At 40.4% G+C, this 21,125-nt stretch overlaps 1 protein-coding gene across 1 annotated transcript in view; it reads right to left on the bottom strand.

Annotated features, from left to right (window-relative positions):
- LOC121513444 (cell migration inducing hyaluronidase 1) overlaps positions 1 to 21,125 on the bottom strand; it is an 82,512-nt gene that overhangs the window by 33,245 nt on the left and 28,142 nt on the right. The window contains exons 2-9 of the mRNA XM_041793215.1: positions 16,283 to 16,452; positions 14,826 to 14,963; positions 14,434 to 14,572; positions 13,340 to 13,576; positions 11,044 to 11,223; positions 5,937 to 6,007; positions 5,754 to 5,849; positions 938 to 1,059 (exon numbers count right to left, since the gene is read on the bottom strand). Coding sequence (XP_041649149.1) covers positions 938 to 1,059; positions 5,754 to 5,849; positions 5,937 to 6,007; positions 11,044 to 11,223; positions 13,340 to 13,576; positions 14,434 to 14,572; positions 14,826 to 14,963; positions 16,283 to 16,337 — 1,038 coding nt within the window. The 5' untranslated portion in view covers positions 16,338 to 16,452. The remainder of the gene's footprint in view (positions 1 to 937; positions 1,060 to 5,753; positions 5,850 to 5,936; positions 6,008 to 11,043; positions 11,224 to 13,339; positions 13,577 to 14,433; positions 14,573 to 14,825; positions 14,964 to 16,282; positions 16,453 to 21,125) is intronic.

Genomic DNA, 21,125 nt, shown 5'->3' with positions numbered 1-21,125 from the left:
GTGTCTCTGACTTCAGAGTAGTCATAGGTGTCTTGGTGGCCTCTCTCACTAGTCTCCTTCTTGCACACTTACTCAGTTTGTGAGGACTGTCTGATCTAGGCAAATTTACACGTGCCATATTCCTTTCATTTCTTCATGATGGATTTAACTGAATTCTGGGAGATGTTCAGTACCTTGGAAATATTTTTGTATCCATCCCCTGCCTTGTGCATTTCAATAATCTTTTCATGGAGTTGCTTGGAGTGTTCTTTTGTCTTTAATGGTGTAATGGTTGCCAGGAATACTGATAAACCAGTGGCTGGAACTTCCAGACACAGGCGTACATTCACTTGATACACATTCACTGCACTCAGGTGATCCCCATTTCAGTAATTGTGAGACTACTAGCACTAACTAGCTGGACCGCTGTTCAATTTGGTCAGTCATTTCAAAGGGGGTGAATTTTTATGCAATCACTTATTTTACCCTACATAATTTTGACATTACTTTGTAGCAGCCATTAATATAAACCTGTGATGTAGGCTAATTATTCTCTTTAACCAATAAGCATCTTAACCTCCATTGAACTGGTTTCACTAAATTTAACACAATAAAGGTGAGCTTTATTAAAGTGGCCTGGACATCTGTAGATTTTTCTCTCAGTGGCTCTAAGTGAAAAAAGTTTGGATGACCCTTGCTTAGGGGTTAGGGCCCACTTCATGTATGGAAGCTGGAGTGGCCTCGGCTCATTCTCCACTCTCGCTCTGTCGCCTATAGTCCAACTACTGTCCTGTCCACTCCAAATTGACAAAAGCCCAAAGCAAATCTTAAACAACAGCCCAGTTTTAGTCAGATTAATTTAACAGTTGTTTGACTTTTCTAACTGCATGTAAACACACTGAGCATGTCTGTGGCTGTCATACAGTATATGTGCCGTATAAAGCCAAATAAGATGTACCTGGATGTCCAGAGGAGAACTACACAGTCGGTCTGGATAGGCCTTGTGTAGGTCTGACAGTTTCTCCCAGTCTCCAGAGCCCCTCTCATCGTCCCGATCGAACCACTCAGTCCACTCTGCCTCTGTGGGGAACACATCCACACAGTTAGTTCACAGTTCAGTGGTCTGACAGCCAAGCAAAGAAATTACACTAATCTGTGTCAGTGCTTGGGTTTGTAGTCCACTCAGGCTGTCAAAGAGCATTTATAGTGGAGTCACTGAAGAGCACTCCCCTTCTCTTGTCCTAATTCTGGCTGCCATGGAGTGGGGGAGTGGGCGGAGATGTTGGGGTTTAATGTTAGGTTCAAAACAAGGCAAAAAAATGTGAAACCTGCACACAAACATTAGCTTTGTTTACATGTGAAATATCTCCTCATTCCAATTAAATCTACTCTGTAGATTCCCATTTCACTGCCCACATGGGGCTAATAAAGTGATCTGATTAAGACGTGTGTAGACATGCAAAGGTTGGGGCTGTGATGTGGGGGCCAAAGTCTTGCAGTGTCCTCACACCAGTGATTCCATCTAACTTTTCAGTGCTTTTGTCAGTCATCACCAAACATCACAGGCATGATTCCACAATCAACCTGAACACATCCTTGCATCTGATCTCCCTTTTTAACACAGCGCCCCCAACAGGAATGCAATTCTTTGTTTTCCTCTTGTAAAATATTTAAACCCTCAGCCCCCGCTCTGCTTTAAACCTAGACCTATGAGAACTGCCATGCATTTGTGTCATTGCTACCCCTGCAATAAAGCCTCTGGACCAATGCCTAAATCAGGAAGTGAGCCAGCTTCATCTCAATGTCAAAAAAATGCCTGTTTTTTGGTGATAAATAACTTAATCCTGTTGTAATTTGGAGAAAATTATTCTGTGTAATTCAAAATTTCATGGCAAGTCAAAAGAATGAACATGCTCATCTGCAAACATCTGATCAAGGCGCCCCCTACTGGCAACAGGAAGTGACACAAAGAGGCAACTGTTTCTTTGCAAAAACTCAAGCTCAGATTTTGAAGGAAAAATTTCATTATTAGTCTACAATACTGACATATTTGATTAAATGACACCTTGGTGGAGATGACGACCATTTCAGTATCACGCCACTTCACAGGAAGTTGCATAATTCTCATATGAAACATCTGATTTGGCTCACATTTCACATGTATGGCCAGGGTCTGCCCCTCTACACATTTAGAAGTTAATTTCATGGACTTGCTGTAGCGCCACCTACTGTAGCTACTGTGACAACTCTAACATACTCAAAAACCCTGTCTTCGTCAAATTTAACATAATTATCAGTTCTGCCCTGATCATTTCTACACTTTGCTTTGCATACTGCCATCTACTATTGACAGCCAGTACTACCACATATATGAAGTGCAATATACTCATTTTTTCTGATTCAGTGACAGTCCTGGTAGGATCTACATGGCCTCTCTGCTGTGCTAGAGCATGGTTTGCAAACTTTTGCGACACACATTAACATGCTCTCAGTGCAAAGCCCTTCAGTGCTGCTTGCAGCCCTAGTTTTAATTGATGAGATCATGATTACTCATCAATTTGAAATCATCATAACATGCATTTATCAAACTAAAGCTTTCTCAGCATCTGCACACTTTGAAAAACAAACAATAATGAAAATAAATAAGTGAAAAAAACAAATATATATTAAATATTTACATATCTTGAGGCCAAAATATAACAATGAACCCTTTATATTTACCACATAATGACAAAACCGACAGACAAAACATTCATTATGCAGCATGTGGCACAGTAATCTTTTAATCTCAATTATCCTGCTTTAATTATTATGGGAAACTTGATTAATTGCCCTCCTAGTGTATGCATCTGTCTGCATGCTGCAGAGCTGCAGTTTGACAGAAAGTGCTGCTGAGCGATGAAAGATGTGAAGCATTTAATAAGAATCAGCTTTGAACTTAGAAGGAGGGGTCAATAACAGCTGCATACCAGACACACAGACCATAATACATTCCTGATCAGGGAGAATTTTTAGATGCTGGCTTGTCTTTAGCAATGTCTGCACATGTGTGTGGAGTTATTTTGATCCTGTGGTTATATAATGACCTCTAAAAGACCCCACACGGGAAGAAAAACATCACTTTTTGTCCTAGACACGATAACACTGACTGTTCAAGTGCTGTCATGTATAATGTCTCCAAGATGATTTCCTCTGCTTAACTCTGTACGTGCAAAGATAGAGCTGAATGTCATTGTAGTCGTTTCTAGAACATTACCAAGATGCATAATTCAAATGAATAAGAACCACTGATTTAAAAAAAGGAGTGTTATCAGGGTTTCAAATTAAGATCAAAAAAATAAGTGACTGAATAAATATTCACCCCCAATTCAACAGCGGTCCAGCCAATTGGTGCTAGTAGTCTCACATTTAGTGAAATGGGGATCACCTGAGTGCAGCGAATGTGTCTCCAGTGCTTGTTGTATAAAGACACCTGTGTCTGGAAGGTCCAGTCACTGGTTGATCAGTATTCATGGCTACCATTACACCATGAAGACAAAAAACACTCTAAGCAACACAGATGTTGAAAAAAAATAAGTCAGGCTATGGATATAAATATTTCAAAGGCACTGAACATCCCCCAGAGTTCAGTTAAATCCATCATCAAAAAATGGAATGAATATGGCACACTGAGTTAGCGTGCATGAAGGAGACTAGTGAGAGAGACCACCAAGACACCTATGACTAGTCTTTCCAGCTAGACAACAACCCAAGGCATACAGCAAAAGCTACACAGATGTGGTTTAAAGACAACTAGGGGAATGTTCTGGAGTGGACAAGTCAAAGCCCAGACCTCAATCCAGTGGAGAATTTGTGGCTGGACTTTAAAAGAATGGTTTGTGGTTGCAACCTGACAGAGCCTGAGCAGAAGAAGAATGGAGTAAAATTGCAGTATCCAGATGTGCGAGGCTGATCTATCCACACAGACTCAGTGCTGTGATTGCAGCCAAAGGTGACTCTACTAAATACTGACTTAAAGGTGGTGAATATCTATGCATGTCAATTATTTTACTGTACATATTCTTACTAATGACGTTATTTTGTAGAAATCTGTTTTCTCTTTGACATTAAAGGGGGTGAATACTTTATACAGGCACTGTACAAGGGGGGATTGAATGGTGGCATGAACGATGAGCGAGTAGGCAGAGGGGAAAGGGTGTGGATTTGGGTGGTGCTGGGGTGTAGCTGACAGAGAAGCATCCGCCTGTCACAAGTCACCATGACATATTACATCTGTAACTTCAGACAGTGTTTATATTCATGCCATCATGAATTACATACTGAAGCACTTTCGGGAAAAAAACATGTTTATGTCAGTTTGGAAGCACAATCCAAATTTCTATGTAATGTGATGCGTCAACAAGGTCGATTCATTTGTCATCATCTAATTTTTAAGCTTTCTTATGAACGTGAAAGAGAAAACTATCTGTAGGCTACTTTCTTTCTCCACCCGTGGTGTTAGTTTAAAAATTCAAGTCACTTATTATTAGTTACCTGTCTGCAGCCACAAAAAGAGAGTAAAAAAAAAAAAAAAGTTCCATGAAGCACCTGCATGGTTTCTGTCATACCTGTTGATATGCTGGCGAGCAGCGGAGAGCCAGTGGAAAGTAAACACAGCTGTGTCAGTACGCACACGCTGCTAGCCTATTAAGTTAGTGAAATGGCAGAGAGAACAGCATTACACCGTGGAATTAACCACATTATGATGGATTTTTGGGTGAAAAGGACAGAATCAGCATCATGGTGAAACTTAAGTTAAAAAGCTCCTGTTTTGTTTTCACTGAATCAGCTGTGCAGCCGTTCAAATTACACATGATTATGAACAGCGTTTGTGTAATTCTGCATGCCTCTGCCTGTCTGTTGTCAAATTGAGAGCATATTTAAAGGGTGGAAAAGGTTTTTTACATCTGTTAGTGGTATTATCCAGCTGTACAGTTATAGATTACAGGCCGTAAATTAGGCTGTACAATGAGAACAGAGTCCTGGTATTTAATAGCACAAAGGTGCTCTAATGAGTTTGTTTTCTCAGCGTAGGAGTAACACCAACATATCATACATTGAATGTGTTCCAGAGTACTGTTTCCTTCTAGAAATATCCTTCCTGCTTTTGCAGAAATGTAGTATAAAGCACACACATCAAAAATAATAGAACAAAATGCATTTCATTTTTCTTGTGGTTTTTTGCACTTTTGAGGAATTTAATTGTTACTATGGACTTATCACATACAGTACATATCATTAAAATTTGGGTTCTAAGGGTTGTATTGATGTACAGCCAATTCATATACTCCAAAAAACGGCACTACAGCATGTAAAAATGTAAAGATATGCTCTGACATTTACTGTATGGTAGGTCATAAAGGGTTAATCAACACCTGGCACACTTTCCCGGGGCCTGATCCAGCTCAACGCATACTGGGTGCCCAAGACCTGGCTGGGTGCCCAGATAACCAGGGCAATCACATGCGTCATGGAGGGGTCAGCTGGGAGGATGCTTGGCAAAATGGAGCATGAGCCTGGCGCAAGTCTGGACAATACACAGGACCACTGTTGATATGACAAGTGCCAAACCAGCATAAGCTCCCAAACCTGACCTGACCTACCCAACACTGGTTAATAAATGAATCAAGGTCAGTTAAAGGCTGGTGAATAAAGTCAAACCCACTCTCTACAGAGGTGTTGGTGAAGTCCTCCCCTGTAAAAAGGTGTTTTGATGATGTTTGTGGGAGAATTACCTTGCACCCATTGGCTGCTTGCGGTGATGGTGAAATCTTCCTTGTTACTTGAACGAAAAACACAAGAGCTCCGGGCTTCTGAAGAGGCCCTGGTCCCTAATAACACAAACACAGAAAACTTAAAACATGTATAAATGTGTAAATGAAATCAGGATGGGCTGCAGAGTAAACACTAAACCCTACCTTCATAGGCGGCATGATCCTCCGCGACACAGGACGAGTCCCCTTTGGTCACGATGAAAGTCCAAGGATGCCTTTAGAGAAAGAAGAGAAAGTTTGTCATGATATTTTTGAAAGTTAGACTCAGCCTCTTTTACCCCTTGAAACAGGATTATAAGGGCTGGTGGTTATTTCTTCCCTTATGACATGGAACGACTGTTCAAGCTCCTGATTTGTCATCAGGAGCTGCAACAGTATTTACATCAACAGACACAAAAATAAAGGAGAAACATGGACTGTTCCGACTGATGTTGGTCCACTGTGCTTTATCACATCCTGTCAACACCGTCAGCAGTCTACCAGGAGATTTTAGAGACCATCATGCTTCCATCTGCTGAGAGGCTTTATGAAAATACTGATTTCATTTCCCAGTGGGATTTGGCAATTTCCCCACAGTGAAGCCAAAACTACCAGGAACCAGTCTGCTGATCATGGTGTGACTGTCTTGGATTGGCCAGCCAACTGGTCTGACATGAACCGCGTAGAGAATCTCTGAGGAAATGTCAAGAGGAAGATGAGAGACACCAGACTCAATACTGCAGATGAGCTGAAGGCTGCTATCAGAGCAACCTGGGCTTCATAACACCCCGGCAGTGCCACAGGCTGATCGGCTTCATGCCAAGGTCAACATTTCTGTATTAGAAATCTTTTTCTGGACTGATGATTTTTGAGGTTCTAATATTTTGAGACAGCGGATTTTTGTTAATCAGAGGTGTAAGCCGTAACCATCAAGATGAAAACGAAAAATTCTTCCAATATTTCACTTTGTATGAGATGAATCTAGAATATATGGAAGTTCAACTTCTTGAATTAAATCACAGGAAAAAGGAACTTTTACATGAAACATATTTGAGTTTATTTTTCAGATGTGCCTGTATATTGAACTGATTTTTTTTTTATAATAGGGATGATGCACTGTGTTTAATATCTCTCTCGTCTTTGGTCTAGGCCAGAGGTGTCAAACTGAATCACAGCAGGGGCCGGATTCTGAATTTAAGTCTGACCTAAGAGTCTAACACGGTTTAAATTTAACAGTGAACTGTCAAAGTCATTTTCACCAGTGATGAAAAATAACTAAGCACTGATGATAAATGATTTTGAGATTAAAACAAGTCATAGAAGCAGTCCATAAGTTAAGGCTCAAGATCTGAGATAAAAAATCAAACGTATTAGTTCAAAAGGTCAGAACATAAAATTAATATCCCAAAAAATGTTTACAAAAGGCAAATATATGAGATAAGAAGCCAAAATCCTGAGTTTCACAGGTAAATATATGAGATAAGATTAACAACCATGAGTTTTAAAGGTTCGATTATGAGATGAAATTGTAAATCCTGAAATTGAACAGTCAAAATATGAGATATAATACCAAAAATTGGGATTTAAGGGTCAAATACAAGGGAAAAAGAATATCATGAGTTTTAAGGGTCAAAGAATGAGATAAAATAGTAAATCATAAGTTTTAACTGTCAAAATCTCAGAATAAATTTAAAATCATGACTTTAAAAGGTCAAAATATGAATTAAAATGTAAAATTGTGAATCTAAAAGGTCATGTTAGATAAAAAGTAATATTTATAGTAATATATAGTACATATAATTTATAGTTGTACTTATTTTTACTCTTTAATTTTTTACATTTTGATGACTTAAGGATATTTTAAACCATCAAGGTTAAGTTTACATTTTTATACTGGAGGAAATCTGCAGACCTCATCCTGCTGGGACAGTTATAATAAAAATATTAATGATCTTGCAGGCTGGGTTTGACTGTACCATGGGCCAGATTTGGCCCCCGGGCCCTGAGTTTAACATCCCTGGTCAAGGTGGTGTGCAAAAAGGAAATCATTTTAATAACAGCTCTTTATCAGAAATGTGTGAGGGAAGAAGGTCAAGCCTATTTTTATTTGTGTGAGCACGTGTCTGAACTGCATGCACTGCACCATGAAGGCTGCATTAAAGACATGAAAGTATGTTCTGCACATATGAAAAACATGCATGATGAAATTTCCCAGCTCAGTATAAAGGGAATATGTGGCATGAAAACAAAATCAAATATTTAAAAAAGCATATTAACGTTATAAAAAATGAGAAGGCATTGCTGGATAATATTTCTTAGTTTTTCTTTACATTTTTGTGTGGTTTTTGTGGCTAATGCTCAGACTGCCATAGTGATGAAAAGCCGATTTAAAGCGCTGCCGACCCAGAATGTATTGCAGATTCTTCACTGTCACATAAATCACATCTTATTAAAACGTCTCAGGGTTTCCCACAAACAACACGGCCTCTCTGTCCTGATGACACCAGTGTTGGCATGTTTGCAACATTTTGAGGGGAAAGGGCGTCAAGAGTCATTGGGTAGGAATCCTCCTGTCGCCTCATAATCACTTATTAATTTTGCCTTTCCTCTACAACACCCACAACCAGGGAGTGAAGTGCAAATTGGGAATGTTAAGTAGTTCTCCGTACCCGGTTGGTTAAGCAAGAAGCTCCCTGTTTGCTCTGTTTTTCCTGTAGCATCAAGTTTCATAACATGGCCTAGCTCTGAGGTTAACCATACTCTCTGTTCTGCCAGCATTTCATCAGCATCTTCTCTCTGACCACATCAAGACTTCTGACGCTATCGAAAAAACAAAAAGTCTTCACACAAGCCTGCGGTTGACGATGCAACAGCTCCACATTTTTCTGAATAAGAGAAAGTCTCATTTGAGTTAATTACACCGCCGATGTGAGACTGGGAGTTTACCAAAGCATGCAGAAGTTCATAAATCTCTGTAACTGCTGCATACTTGCCCTAGTTTTAATTTCCAAAGAAATTCTTATTTTGCACTGAATCAGTCTGAGCTATCTTTTAATACCAAATTATAGAATTATTTCAGAACATTTGCAATTATCAAAGAGCACTTCCTGCTGCTAATAAAGCTCATAAATAATGGAAAAATGTCAATAAGAGTTTAGAAAACTGCTAGTTGAGTGAATTAAGGCAGAGAATATGCTGATTCAAGATTCTGATAAGCAAGGAAATCTTTGCTTCAAACAAATCATAGCTTTCTAGCAGATGTTGTGCAGAGGCTTGAAGGGAACAAAGAGCTAAAGCCACTAGCAGCTATCATTGACCACTATGTAGAGCTGCAGCACCAGGCGTTTTACTCTCCATCTCCTTAAAGCAATGCCTGCTAACCTTATATGACTCCTATTAAAGAAGAAGCCAATTAAAGATTCTAATAAGTTAGAAAATTTTATAGCTGAGCACCCAAGCAATATCTCATTCTTATGTATCTTACTATTTTCAACTCAATCACAGCTTTCAGGCAGACGATCAGTGCCGAGGCTTGAAATACAAAGAGCTAAAGACAGTAGCAGCTACCATTGACCACTACGTAGAGCTGCAGCACTTGGCATTTTACTCTCCGTCTCTTTAAAGGGACAATCACAGAAAATATACAGAGTCAATTTGAGAATGGGTGTTTACCAAAGCATGCTGAGGTTCATAAATCTTTATTACTGCTGCATTCCTGCTCTAGATTTAAACTCCAAATAAAGAATAAGTTGTTCATAAATCTTTGCTGCATAAGTTCATAAATCTCAGTAGTATTACTTTAACGCTTTGGTGAACTCCCAGTCTCATTTTTGCTGTATATATTTTCTAGGGGGTTTTATATGATTTAAACTATTCTTTTTATGTAAATTGTTCTTTAAAAATGTTTTTGTAATGTTGGACCCTTCTACAACACAGAGATGCTATTTGAATCTCTAAGTTGAGAAAAGTCCCAGCCAGGACTAATGTCAGTGATGGAATATCTACCAGTAAGAGGGGTAGAGGGGTAGAGGGGATTTTTTTACATAAAGGTTAACCCTCTGAGTTCTAAGCTATTTTGTTTAACCAATATGTCTAGCATGGACTTTTTGCCTAAAAAAGCTTGTAAAAACATCAACGCTGTGATGCCATGTCAAGCTCTAAACATACTTTTTTCAGGACAGACCGTCTTTAGGAAAAAGGAAAAATTATTACAAATATATTCACATTTTTACAAAAAATGTCTTTGTGCTTTAGGGAATTTCAGCAATCATTCAAAGCAGTTCCTGTCTGCAGAGACTCTGAGGATCACGTCACAGCCTCTCTGTGTCTTTTTCTCTCTATTATGAGTCATTCAGGCTCTCTTCTCCAGTTTCAAAGTCTGTGCACACAAGCTGTTCAGCAAGGCATGTTGCGAACAGCCTGCAATTGGTTGTCACAGCCCAGTCACTATGCATTCTGGGATACAATCAGACAAGATGGTGGTGGGCCAATGGACTAGCTGCAGGAACAATCGAAAAATGGATTATAAATGGATAAAAAGACATCTAATATCAAAATAAACGGTGTGGATTTAAACTTTAAAGACTCTGAAAAGTTAGCCAAGTTCTAGGCTGGCTAGGAAAAAGTTCTTTAAGAGCTAGGAAGGCGTGGATAGCGTCATTAGAATGGCACAGCAGCAGGCTTTGAGAGGAAAGAGCAAGCAAGTGGCTTCAATTTATGGTTCACAAGTTATTTAACTTTGAATGCCACGTGTCTCTTCTTGTGGTATACAGCAACGTTGGTCTCAGAGGGTTAAAGTATTATGAAAAGTTATTATGGGTCTTTAACATAGAAAAAACAAGAGCATCTATTGCATTGGGCATGTAGTAGTGCACATAAACAAAAGGCTGTCTCTGTCCACTATCTCCAGCATTTTCTTAGAAATAAAAAACTATAGAAGATAGTTCTGTGCCATTAAGAAGGGGAAACTATTTAAACTTTTAACAGGCTCAACCAAAACAATGTGGGCTCACTAAAACTTGCAATCCTGGTGCCATGCCTGGCTTACATATACGGGCACCGATTTAGCTCAGCTGGTAGAGCAGGCAGAGGCTACAGCCCTCAACACACTGGTCACAGGATCTATTTCTGATCCTGGTGCATGTTCCTCACTCTCTCCACACATTTCCTGTCTCTCCTCAGCTGTCCTTTCAAAATAAAGGCAAAAAAGCCTTACTTTTTTTCTGCCATACTATTTTCCAAAATGTTACCAAACAGTATTTGATGAGTTCACCTAAATCCCAGACTCTTGATGTGTTGACTTCCCAGCCTGGTCAGGCTCTTCTTAGCCGAGTCCTCCAGGTTATTGGAGCCCTCATCATTGACAACCAAGACCAGAATGAGTCCCAGATCCACTCCATCAAGGTACTTTGACAAACGACGGCTCTCATCCTTACTGCGGTATGTGTCAAACCTGCAAGAGAGTGAAGGGGAAAGAATCCAAACGTATTATCATGTGTCTTTACTTTGTTTAAAAAAACAACAACTCATATTTTCCTGTAAGAACCATGCTCTCATTGTTTGGTTAGATCTAGCAGAGCAGAGTGGCTCATTAGCTGTGTTTACATCTGAAATATTTCTACAGTCAGAATAAAATCATTCTGAACATGCATCAAACAGACAAAATCATCTGGATATGCTCAGAGCTGCCCCACCGGGCCAATCTGTGAGAAACAGCAGAAGAAAAAGTCATTCCTTCCTGTTCAAATAAATGAACAATGTTCTCTAACTGGTAAGAAATTGATCTCTCATCAATATCAGCTGTTCAACAAAAAGAACAGCAGTAGCAGCAGCTAATCACATGCTCTGGTATTGATAAAAAATATATATACATACCCCCTTCCTGTTTCTTTTTGTTTTGCATATTTGTTTCAGATCATCAAAATCTAATTACTGTGATTGTTTTCACTCTTTATTTTTATTTGGGCCCTACTGTTATCTTGTGTCTCTCCTCTCAATCTCATGTGCCTCCTGTGTTTGCACACTGTCCTGCAGTCTCCTGCCCTTATATGGGCATAAAGGGGTGTTTTTCTATGCTACTTAGGAGAAACGTGCACCTGGCATTCAACATTATAACCCTCAAATTCCACATAGAGCGACTGTGCCGTGGGTTTGCTCAGACCGAAGATGAGTGACTTCACCCACTGGAAGCGTGTCTAGAGCGCTGCGCCACGGCGGGCAGCCCTGATAAGCAAGCAGAGATCACGGGAGAACTGCATGTTCATGCAGGAATAGTATGTCAACAGCCAACGATTCTACCTTTTGGGGTTAATTAAGAATCCTTTTAGTTAAGTCCATGATATTATTGCTCCCACCATTGGATGAGTACATTAGGAAGTTAAAAGGTTAATGCTAGCTTAAAGGATCTGTGGTTTTATGTAAATTTCTTTGGCTAAATGTCCTCAAAATTAACTTTTCCTCATCAATGGTGTCGTTGTAGCTCTGTGACCCACTGACCTCTAAGTGACCCTTTGCTCCTGCTGCAGGATGAGGCGTAATGTTGATATAGTGATGATTTGCGATCAGGAGTCTGTGCATTGTGTTGTCTTTTGAAAGAACCGGATATTCTATGCTTGCGACTTCCTGTTTGGAGCTTTCTGATTGATGGGACGCAGTTTGGCAGCGGCCAAACCTGAAAATAGGCCTGCAGCACGTTTTGAATGAAGTGGAGCAGAGTGGCGCTCCAGGGACGTGACGCTGCCAGACTGGAGCGCCGGCTGTGGAACTGCTCTGATAGTCTAGAGAGGGAGCGATGTGCTCCACGGTATGATTCGCCGGCGGATGGCAGTGCGGTTGCTGTATGTGGAAACTGGAGGTTAGAACACAGGAGAAAATTATTCAGCAGTTCAAGAATGTGCCATGAATCCTGTGCAGATTTCTCTGGGAAACTTTAAGAACATACTTAAAAAAAATCTTAGGAGATGATTTGTGAATGAGCCCCACAGTTATGCCAACAGTCTTCACAGTTTCTCCAGCTTTATTGTCACATCTCAGACAAAATCATAAGCCAACTCCTGCTGCTGTCTCTTCCTGTAAAGCACTGCTGAAGATGACACCGTTTAATCAGCAGATCTTCCCGCAGAGCACAAGGACTAAAGACTTTCTCCGCTCTCACATCATCCAGGATAACAAATGTTATTTTTGTGACTTGTCGCTGACAAATCTGGCCCAAATCGTGCTTGCTCTATTAACCACATATTGATCTTCTGCATGCACAGATCCAGGTCATGTCTAAAGAAAAACATAACCCAAAACCTCATAGAAAACTGACTGTACACCATCCCGGAAAGGTTAGCAATCCTGGAAAATGTGTTCATGTTCTGTTATTTTCTCTGTGACTATGTTGTGGTTTGTTTTCCACGTATGAAACCTCGTCTGTCGTGAGATCTCCTCGTCGGCTCCCCATGTCTCCTTTACTACTTTCCTTTGTTTGACACAGCTATGAAATCTGAGTCACTGCTGGCTTTCTGCTCTTATTAATAGTCTCATTACTGAAGGAGGAACACCTTATAAGAAGAGGGAACTCTTACCTATCGATGTGCAGCACCTTTCCAGTCTTGGGGTTGATGACGTGGACGATGATGCCCCGTTTCCCCCAGCTTCTCTGGAACAAGTAGGTGTTAATGCTGCTCTCTCCTGGACGGAGGGTTTTGTTAAGAAAAGTCCAAGAAAGTTTCTTTTTTCCGTGGATCTCTAACGTCCCTCCTGTCCCAACACCGATGTACTTCCTCCCAAAGTAGCTGTGCTCCTGATCGCTGTCATCCAATCTAAGAACACCATGAGATATCATTAATAGTTACGAATACAGCGGCAACAAAAAGTATTCACCCCCTTGGATGTTTTATGCTTTTATTGATTTTTTAAAAATCAATCATTGTCAAGATAATTTGGCATTTTTGACCGAAAAAAAAGGACAAAAATCCTCTTTAATGGCAAATTGAAAACAGATTTCTACAAAGTAATGTTAATTAAACAAAAATATAGCATACAGCAGCATAAATATTCACCACCTTCAGCAGCATACAAAGAGTTACAGTGATCAAGCCTTAATGTTATTAGATTGAAGTAAAATCTTAAGATATAAGATTGTATTTTTGATGGAAGTCTGGGCTGGAAAAAGTTGGTTTCATCCACAGAGGTTATGTACTTGTCAAATTTAAAGAAACGGTCAAAGATAACACCCAGATTTTTGACAGATGTACAGATTTGAGCTGCTGGAGGGCTGAGAGCTGACATGTCAGTCATGTTTGACTGTCAAAATATAGATTGTATTTGCCCTGGGCAATTTGGGCAATTCAGAGTTAAACTAACAAGCCTGTTTTTAGACTGTGGGAGGACATTGCAGAACCCGTGCATGCAAAGGATCTGCCCAAACAGGATTTGAACCAGGAACCTTTTTGCTGTAAAGCTTCAGTTCAAACCCCTGCACCACTGTGCAGCCCATAATTCAACTACAGATCATATATTTTCATTGAAAAGTGCCCTATAATAATAAGTTCCTGGTCAGTCAGGGCATCTCTACATAGTATCTCTTTTAAATCAAATCGTGCATGTGATCCATTCACAAATAAAAGTCAGTCTCAGTGAAATCCCTTCCATTAAAGCTCATGGTTTAGTCTCATACCTTCCAAACAGTGAGATGGTCAGGTTGCCTTTATACGGACAGTCTGGGCTCCCGATGTGGAGCTCCCCTTTGTTCCCGATCAGTATGTGTTTTGTTCGAAGCAGTATGGGCCTGCTAGTGTCAGCGATTACCAGCTTTCCTGCAGAGCAGACAAAGAGATGGAGTTGTGTGGGTTTGTTTGGGTGTATGAGTGCCTTCTGGCTGGTATTTAATGCCAGGGGAGCATCAGGTCATCGAGTCTTCAGGTGCTTTCAAACAAATGCTGACTCCATACTGCTATCATCGCACATCTCTGCATCGCCAAATCTGCAGACTATTTAGGGTTATTGCTGGTTGATACACACGATGTATGAAAATATAAGGAAAACCTCATGTCATTTGTCCGTATTTACCTCCATTGAGAATGGTGATGGAGTGAACAGTCGCTGAAGATGTGAGGAGGACCTTCCTGCCATAACCAATGGTGACACGGTGGTCTTCACTGTGTCCGGGCATCCAAGGCTGCAGTCCTGGCTCCTGATCCGGGCACACTGCAAGAGATAGAAAACACACACTAGAATATGTGGAAAAAAGTATTCAGCCAACTGATCATTGCACCAACTTGGACTATAATGACATATTGAAATACATGTACTTTAATTTGGAGTTGGTCCCCCTTTTGCAATTTTAACAGCCTCCACTCTTCTTGGAAGGATTTCCACAAGATAGTGGAGTGTTTCTGTGGGAATTTGTGCCCATTCATTCTGAGTATTTATGAGGCCAGGCACTAATGTAGGACGAGAAGGCCTGGATCACAATCCCCGTTACAGTTCATCCTCAAAGTGCTCAGTGAGGTTGAAGCCAGGGTGCTGTGGGAACTGGTCAAGTTCTTTTGAACCAAACTCAACAAACCATGTCTTTACAGTGCTTGCTTTGTGCACTGGGGCACGGTCATGCTGGGATAGAAAAGGGCCCTCCCCAAACTGTTGCCATAAAGTTGGAAGCATAGCGTTGTCCAAAATGTCTTGGTATACAGAAAAATGAAGATCAGCCTCCACTGGGGATAAGAGTCTGAGTCTAAACCCTGAAAAATAGCCCCATCAACTAAACTCCACAGTTGGCATAGTGCAGTCAGGCAGGTAATGTTCTCCCAGCATCCACCGAACCCAGACTCGCCCACCGCTCCATCCTGTGCTTGGCATTGGACTTGGTGATGTGAGGCTTACATGCAGAAGCATCACTTGTATCTTTATGATCCTTTAGAAGAGAGTGTCTGACATTCAGCAGTGTTGTAAACAATAATTATGGCTAAAACCAATAAAACTGCTGAGCTATGCAGACCATAAATGCACAAATATGTGGTGCTAATGGCAGCGTAGCCCACTTACACAGAAGTATAAATTAAGAGGACAGCTTGGTGCTGCTTGCCGTCTCTCAGTCATTGATTCCATTAAAAACTCCATTTGAATGTATCAGTGATGCACTGATATTAAACTGCATTATAGAAGCAATTTGTAAAAAAAAAAAAAAAAAAAGAGGTAAACATTTTAAGAAGGGTGCAGGGGTTAGCGCTGTTGCCTCACAGCAAGAAGATCTCTGGTTCACTTTCCAGTCAGGGCTGTTCTTTGCGGACTTTGCATGTTCTCCCCGTGTGTGTGTGGGTTCTCTCCGGGTACTCTGGCTTCCTCCCACCACCCAAAACATGCTCATTAGGTTAACTGATGACTCTAGATTGGCCGTAGGTGTGAGTGCGAGCGTGCCTGGTTGTTTATCTCTATATGTCAGCCCTGCGATTGACTGGCGACCGTTCCAGGGTGTACCCTGCCTCTTGCCCACTGACAGCTGGGATAGGCTCCAGCCCTTAACTCACCTGCTTGGATGCGAGGCAGCAGCAGAACAGCCACTAACACGATGCATGTCTTCATCTCTCTCCGCCGTCACTGAACAAATTCACAGCTGGGGTCTTAAAGAGCGCCTCAGACCCCCCAGTGAGCGTCAGAGTGGGCGTACCAAGTTCACAGCGAGCGGCCCCCAAGGCACCTGAAACATCACAGGAGAAAACAAAAAAGTCAGTGAGGTGTGTTTAAGTTGGATCTGTGTGAAATTTATCCATGAAACAACAACAGTGGTGTACTGGTGAGGGAATACTCCATTTACTGAACAGACCACACACAATCAATATTTCTTAAATCTGAGTCTTCAACCAATACTAGTTCATCTGTTTCATATTTCTCCAAACAAAAACATATTTCCTCCATTAGAATGCATCATAACCACACCTCATTTAGTTAGCGTAGAAACTTTTATCCTGCTGGTTTCAACATAATGTCACAGCTTAATTTCACTTTGTCTCCTTTTATTGTGTTGTTTTGCAACATGAGGTCAATAAAATGTGGAAAGGGATGGTCTCCTCCTCCTGCTTGCAGGGATAGAGAACTTCAAGGTGATGAGCAGCACGTTAACACTGGCTGGTTTGTTTCATGTTCAGCCAAAAGGAATGATTAAAAATAACTGAGTGAATAAGAAGCTAAATATAACCCCTTTCTGGGTTACACTTAACTTTGTTTTCAAGATAGTGTGTTATTTAAATACCGCATGTGGGTTGAACGCACCCTAAATGACCTGAAGCAACAAGTTTCAGCTATAAATCAAACAAACAGGGTCTAAAGTGTGAAAAACAACAAGAAAAATCACAAGAAAAAGAAGAAATCAAGTTCTTTAAGCACAAACGGTGCATACAGAAAGTATTCAGACATCCTTCACTATAAAAAATATTGTCATTAGTCTACACCCAGAACTCCATCATGACAAAGTGAAAACAAATTTTAAAAAATGCAGATCAATAAAGAACAAGAAACTTGAATATCAAATTTACATAACTCCAAGTGTGCTTTCATGTGTTTTGCACTGAGGTTTATATCTATCTACTCTGCCATAAAGCCCAGATCAGTGGAGGGATGCAGTGATCTTTGTCCTCCTGGAACTTTGTCCTGTCTCTACACAGGATCTCTGGAGCTCAGTCAGGGTGACCATCAGCATTCTCGCTCAGTTTGGCTGGGAGACCAGCTCTTGGAAGTTGTGCCGAACTTGTTCCATTTGAAAATTAAGGAGGAACCTTCAGAGCTGCTGACATTTTTCTGTAGCCTTCCCCAGATCTGTGCCTGTCAACAATCCCGTCTCTGAGCTCTGCAGGAAGTTCCTTTGACCTCATGGCTCGGTTATTGCTCTGATATGCATTGTCAGCTGTGACTTTTATAGAGAGGTGAGTGCCTTTCCACATCATGTCCAATCATTTTAATTTATCACAGTTGGACTCCAGTCAAGGTGTAGAAACATCAGCAAAGATCCAGAGAAATAGGGGGAACATAAGATGAATTTTAAGTGCTGTTGCAAAGGGTTTGAACACTTATGTCAACTGGACATGCCAAGTTTTTTTAATTTCTAATTTCTGTGTGGTACTGAGAGTGGATGAACGAGAATAAAACTGATTGTGTTCAGCTGTAGCATCAGGCTACAACATAACCAAATTGGTAAAAGTGAAAAGGGTCTGAATACTTTCTGAATTCACTGTACGTAGTCCTTTAAACTGTCTAAGATACTTCGTGTGAATTAAAATATGTGCAAACTGCAGCTATGAAGACAAGATAACTACAAAAAGCTGTTCTAGGCTTCATGTACATGTGTCACTACTTTAATCACATTATGACTGGATTACTGAAGTGCACTTAAACACAGCTGTTAATTTTCCCTGCATGAAAGAAATATGTTCACACACCAGGAGGGGATTACATAAGAGGATACATGACAGGAATCAACCTCAGTTTAAACACCAAAGCAAAGCAGAACAAAGTAAAGCAGTTTACCTTTGGCTGGATTACTGTAACATCAGTGTTGCTCAAAAACATGCACAATAGGTTTCAGCTGGAAATGATGAACCGTTTGTCTTTGCTGGGAACAAAACCCCTCTGTAAAATCCCCCTAACTTGAACTTTTTCATGAGGTGAAAGCTTTACTGGTCTACTGATCCCCTAATCAAAGAGCACCGTCTCATAGTATCTGTTGCTGAGCTACTTCCTGTTACAAACTTTCACTTAGGTCTCTTCATTTTGAGGCAATGAAAATGTGACTTTAATTTTCTTCATCATGCTTCAGCATGGTTAAAAGGTGAGCCTCAGGTGTCTGCAAGAGCAACTCAAGATATCCACATCATAACCCAGGCATATTTTCATCCTCTTTCCTCAAGGTTTTGGTCCTGGTCCTGTACTGCTCTTGCCCCCCAGTGGTCATTGTCCAGGCTTGTTCCAGACCCATGCTCCATCACTGTGTGTTTCCTCCCAGTTCCCCCCTCCTCGATGCACATAGCCACCTCTGACATCTGGGCCAGCCCACTGGGTCCTGGGCACCCAGTATGTTGAGAGTTGGATCAGCCACAAATCAACAAACTGCTCCTTGGTTCATGACATCTGTCTAACTTTATGCTTCATGTTTACTATCCTCTTCATGGCTGTGCTTGTTGTGCTTCCTTATTCAGTCAGCTAGACCCCTGATTGGCTATCTTTACACCCTTGTAACAATCAGATAGTATTCTCCACACACAACAGGATTTCTGACTGGGAATATTGAATATGGTTCATATTTATGATTTTAAGCTGGAGGGGCTCCGATCGTCTTCTGAGTAGATTGGGAGAGAAAATAACTCTTACCACACCTGGCATAACAGGGAGATCTGTCAATATAATCTTAAGAACCACTGGATGGTCTGATCTTTGCTGACTTTGGTTGAAAGCGGGGAAAATGACTCAATATTGGCAAGTAGATCTTGCAGTATGTGCCAGGCTTAAGGCAGACCAGAATGAATAATGCACGTAGTTTATCCTTCCTCTTTTGGTAAAACAAGCTCTGTGTTGCTGTGGGAGTATGGCAAACTTTAGCCAACATCAGTTTCATAATCATCAGTGATATCCTGAACCATTTTAACACATTTTTACAGTAATCTTCATCCCCTACGATATCTCTGTCTTTATTCTTCCATGGTGGACAAGTTTATCAGAGAATCTGATTGATTAAACCAGTGGTTCTCAACCTTAGGGTCGGGACCCCATTGAGGGTTGCAAGACACTGAGAGGAGGTCCCTAGATTCCCTAAAAAACCAGGAGTATTTTTCAAATTACACTGTTGCCACTTTACACCAGTTTTAACCCACTTTCATCAATTTTCCCATCAATTTTAACACATTTTTGCCATTTAACATCTATTTTTGTCAATTTTAACCTCTTTCCACCACTTTTTTCTGCCTGTTTTTGCCACTTTTAAACCTATTCTTGCCACTTAAGATTAATGTTGCCTACGTTGACCTGTTATTGCCACTATTAACTCCTTTTAACCATGTTTTTTACACCCACTTTTTCCTATTTTATCCACATTTCACTATCTGATATGCCAACTTTTGCTAGTTTGACCAATTTCTGCAAATATCTGCCTATTTTCTCTTTCTTAGTTAACACATTTTTGCTAGTTTAAATCAATTTTCCAATTCAATTGATTTTTTTTCACCAAATTTCCACACATTTTTGCCAATTTAAAGCCTTTTCAGCCTCTTTTAAACTCCTTTTTATCACTATTTAGGCCATTTTTTTTCCCACTTTAACCCATTTTTGCCATTGTTTTTTTTTTGCCATTTTTATGTAATTGTTGCCACTCCTCGTCCATTTCTGCTTCTTTTAAAATCCAATTTCACCACTTTTACAACTTTTTAAGCCATTTTAGCAGTTTTTCACCTATTTAATTTTTTTTCCAACAAAAGGGATTCCCATTTTTAAGAAGGCTATTTAGTACAAAATGATTAAAAAGATATTTATTTCATTGATAAGACTGGAGATCTTATCAGCTTAGACATAAATTATGGTTATCACAACTTAACTTTACAATTGATCATGATTGTGCTGACCTCCATGGTCTCCCAGTTTGGCTCGACACAAGATAGCTCTCCCATTTACCCCCCCTTATGGGTGACCTTGTCTGCAGATGAAGTGCATGGCCGTGTTGATCCACCTTCAGGTACAGTGGGGGCCCCTGGTCTGTGGCACCTTTATTTTGAGGGTCATGGGCTGAAAAAGTTGAGAAGCCCTGAATTAAACCTCAATAAAGTTAGTCAGATCACAAGTTTTGACTGTTTCAGATGGGAAGGAGCCTGGTGGCTAGAGATTTTATTAACCTAATAAGAGTAACCGCAGAAGGCGAGGTTTGATTAGAGCTAATAAAGAATGGCATGAGAGAAACTTCGGATGCATTATCCACACAGATGACACAGATCAGTTTTCACAAACTCACGATCTAAAGGAAGATAAATGCTTCAGTGTTGCTGTCCTAAATATTGAATTATGCCTGTGTGAGCACAGGGTAGAGGAGACACTTAAGTGAAGCATGCATGCATTATTAATTAAGCTGCATGTTAGCTCTTGACTTCCTTTAACTCATAAATGCAAATATAACGTGTTGTCATGTGTGATTGTTCAGCACTGGCAGACAGCCATGTGTCCATGGTCCCGATTTGATTGGGACTGTCCTTTACTTAATCTCAATGTCCGTCATCCTGTAATACACTGAAATGTCCTGATTTTAACCAACTGAAAGACGATATGATGCACCATGCTTCCAACCCCAGTTGCCTTTATGAAGGCTGTTTTAACAAGCGTGTTTAAATGTCTTTATTA

The sequence above is a fragment of the Cheilinus undulatus genome, linkage group 1, assembly GCF_018320785.1.
Source record: "Cheilinus undulatus linkage group 1, ASM1832078v1, whole genome shotgun sequence".
Taxonomy (NCBI): Eukaryota; Metazoa; Chordata; class Actinopteri; order Labriformes; family Labridae; genus Cheilinus; species Cheilinus undulatus.
This window is presented reverse-complemented; position numbering and strand designations above follow the sequence as displayed.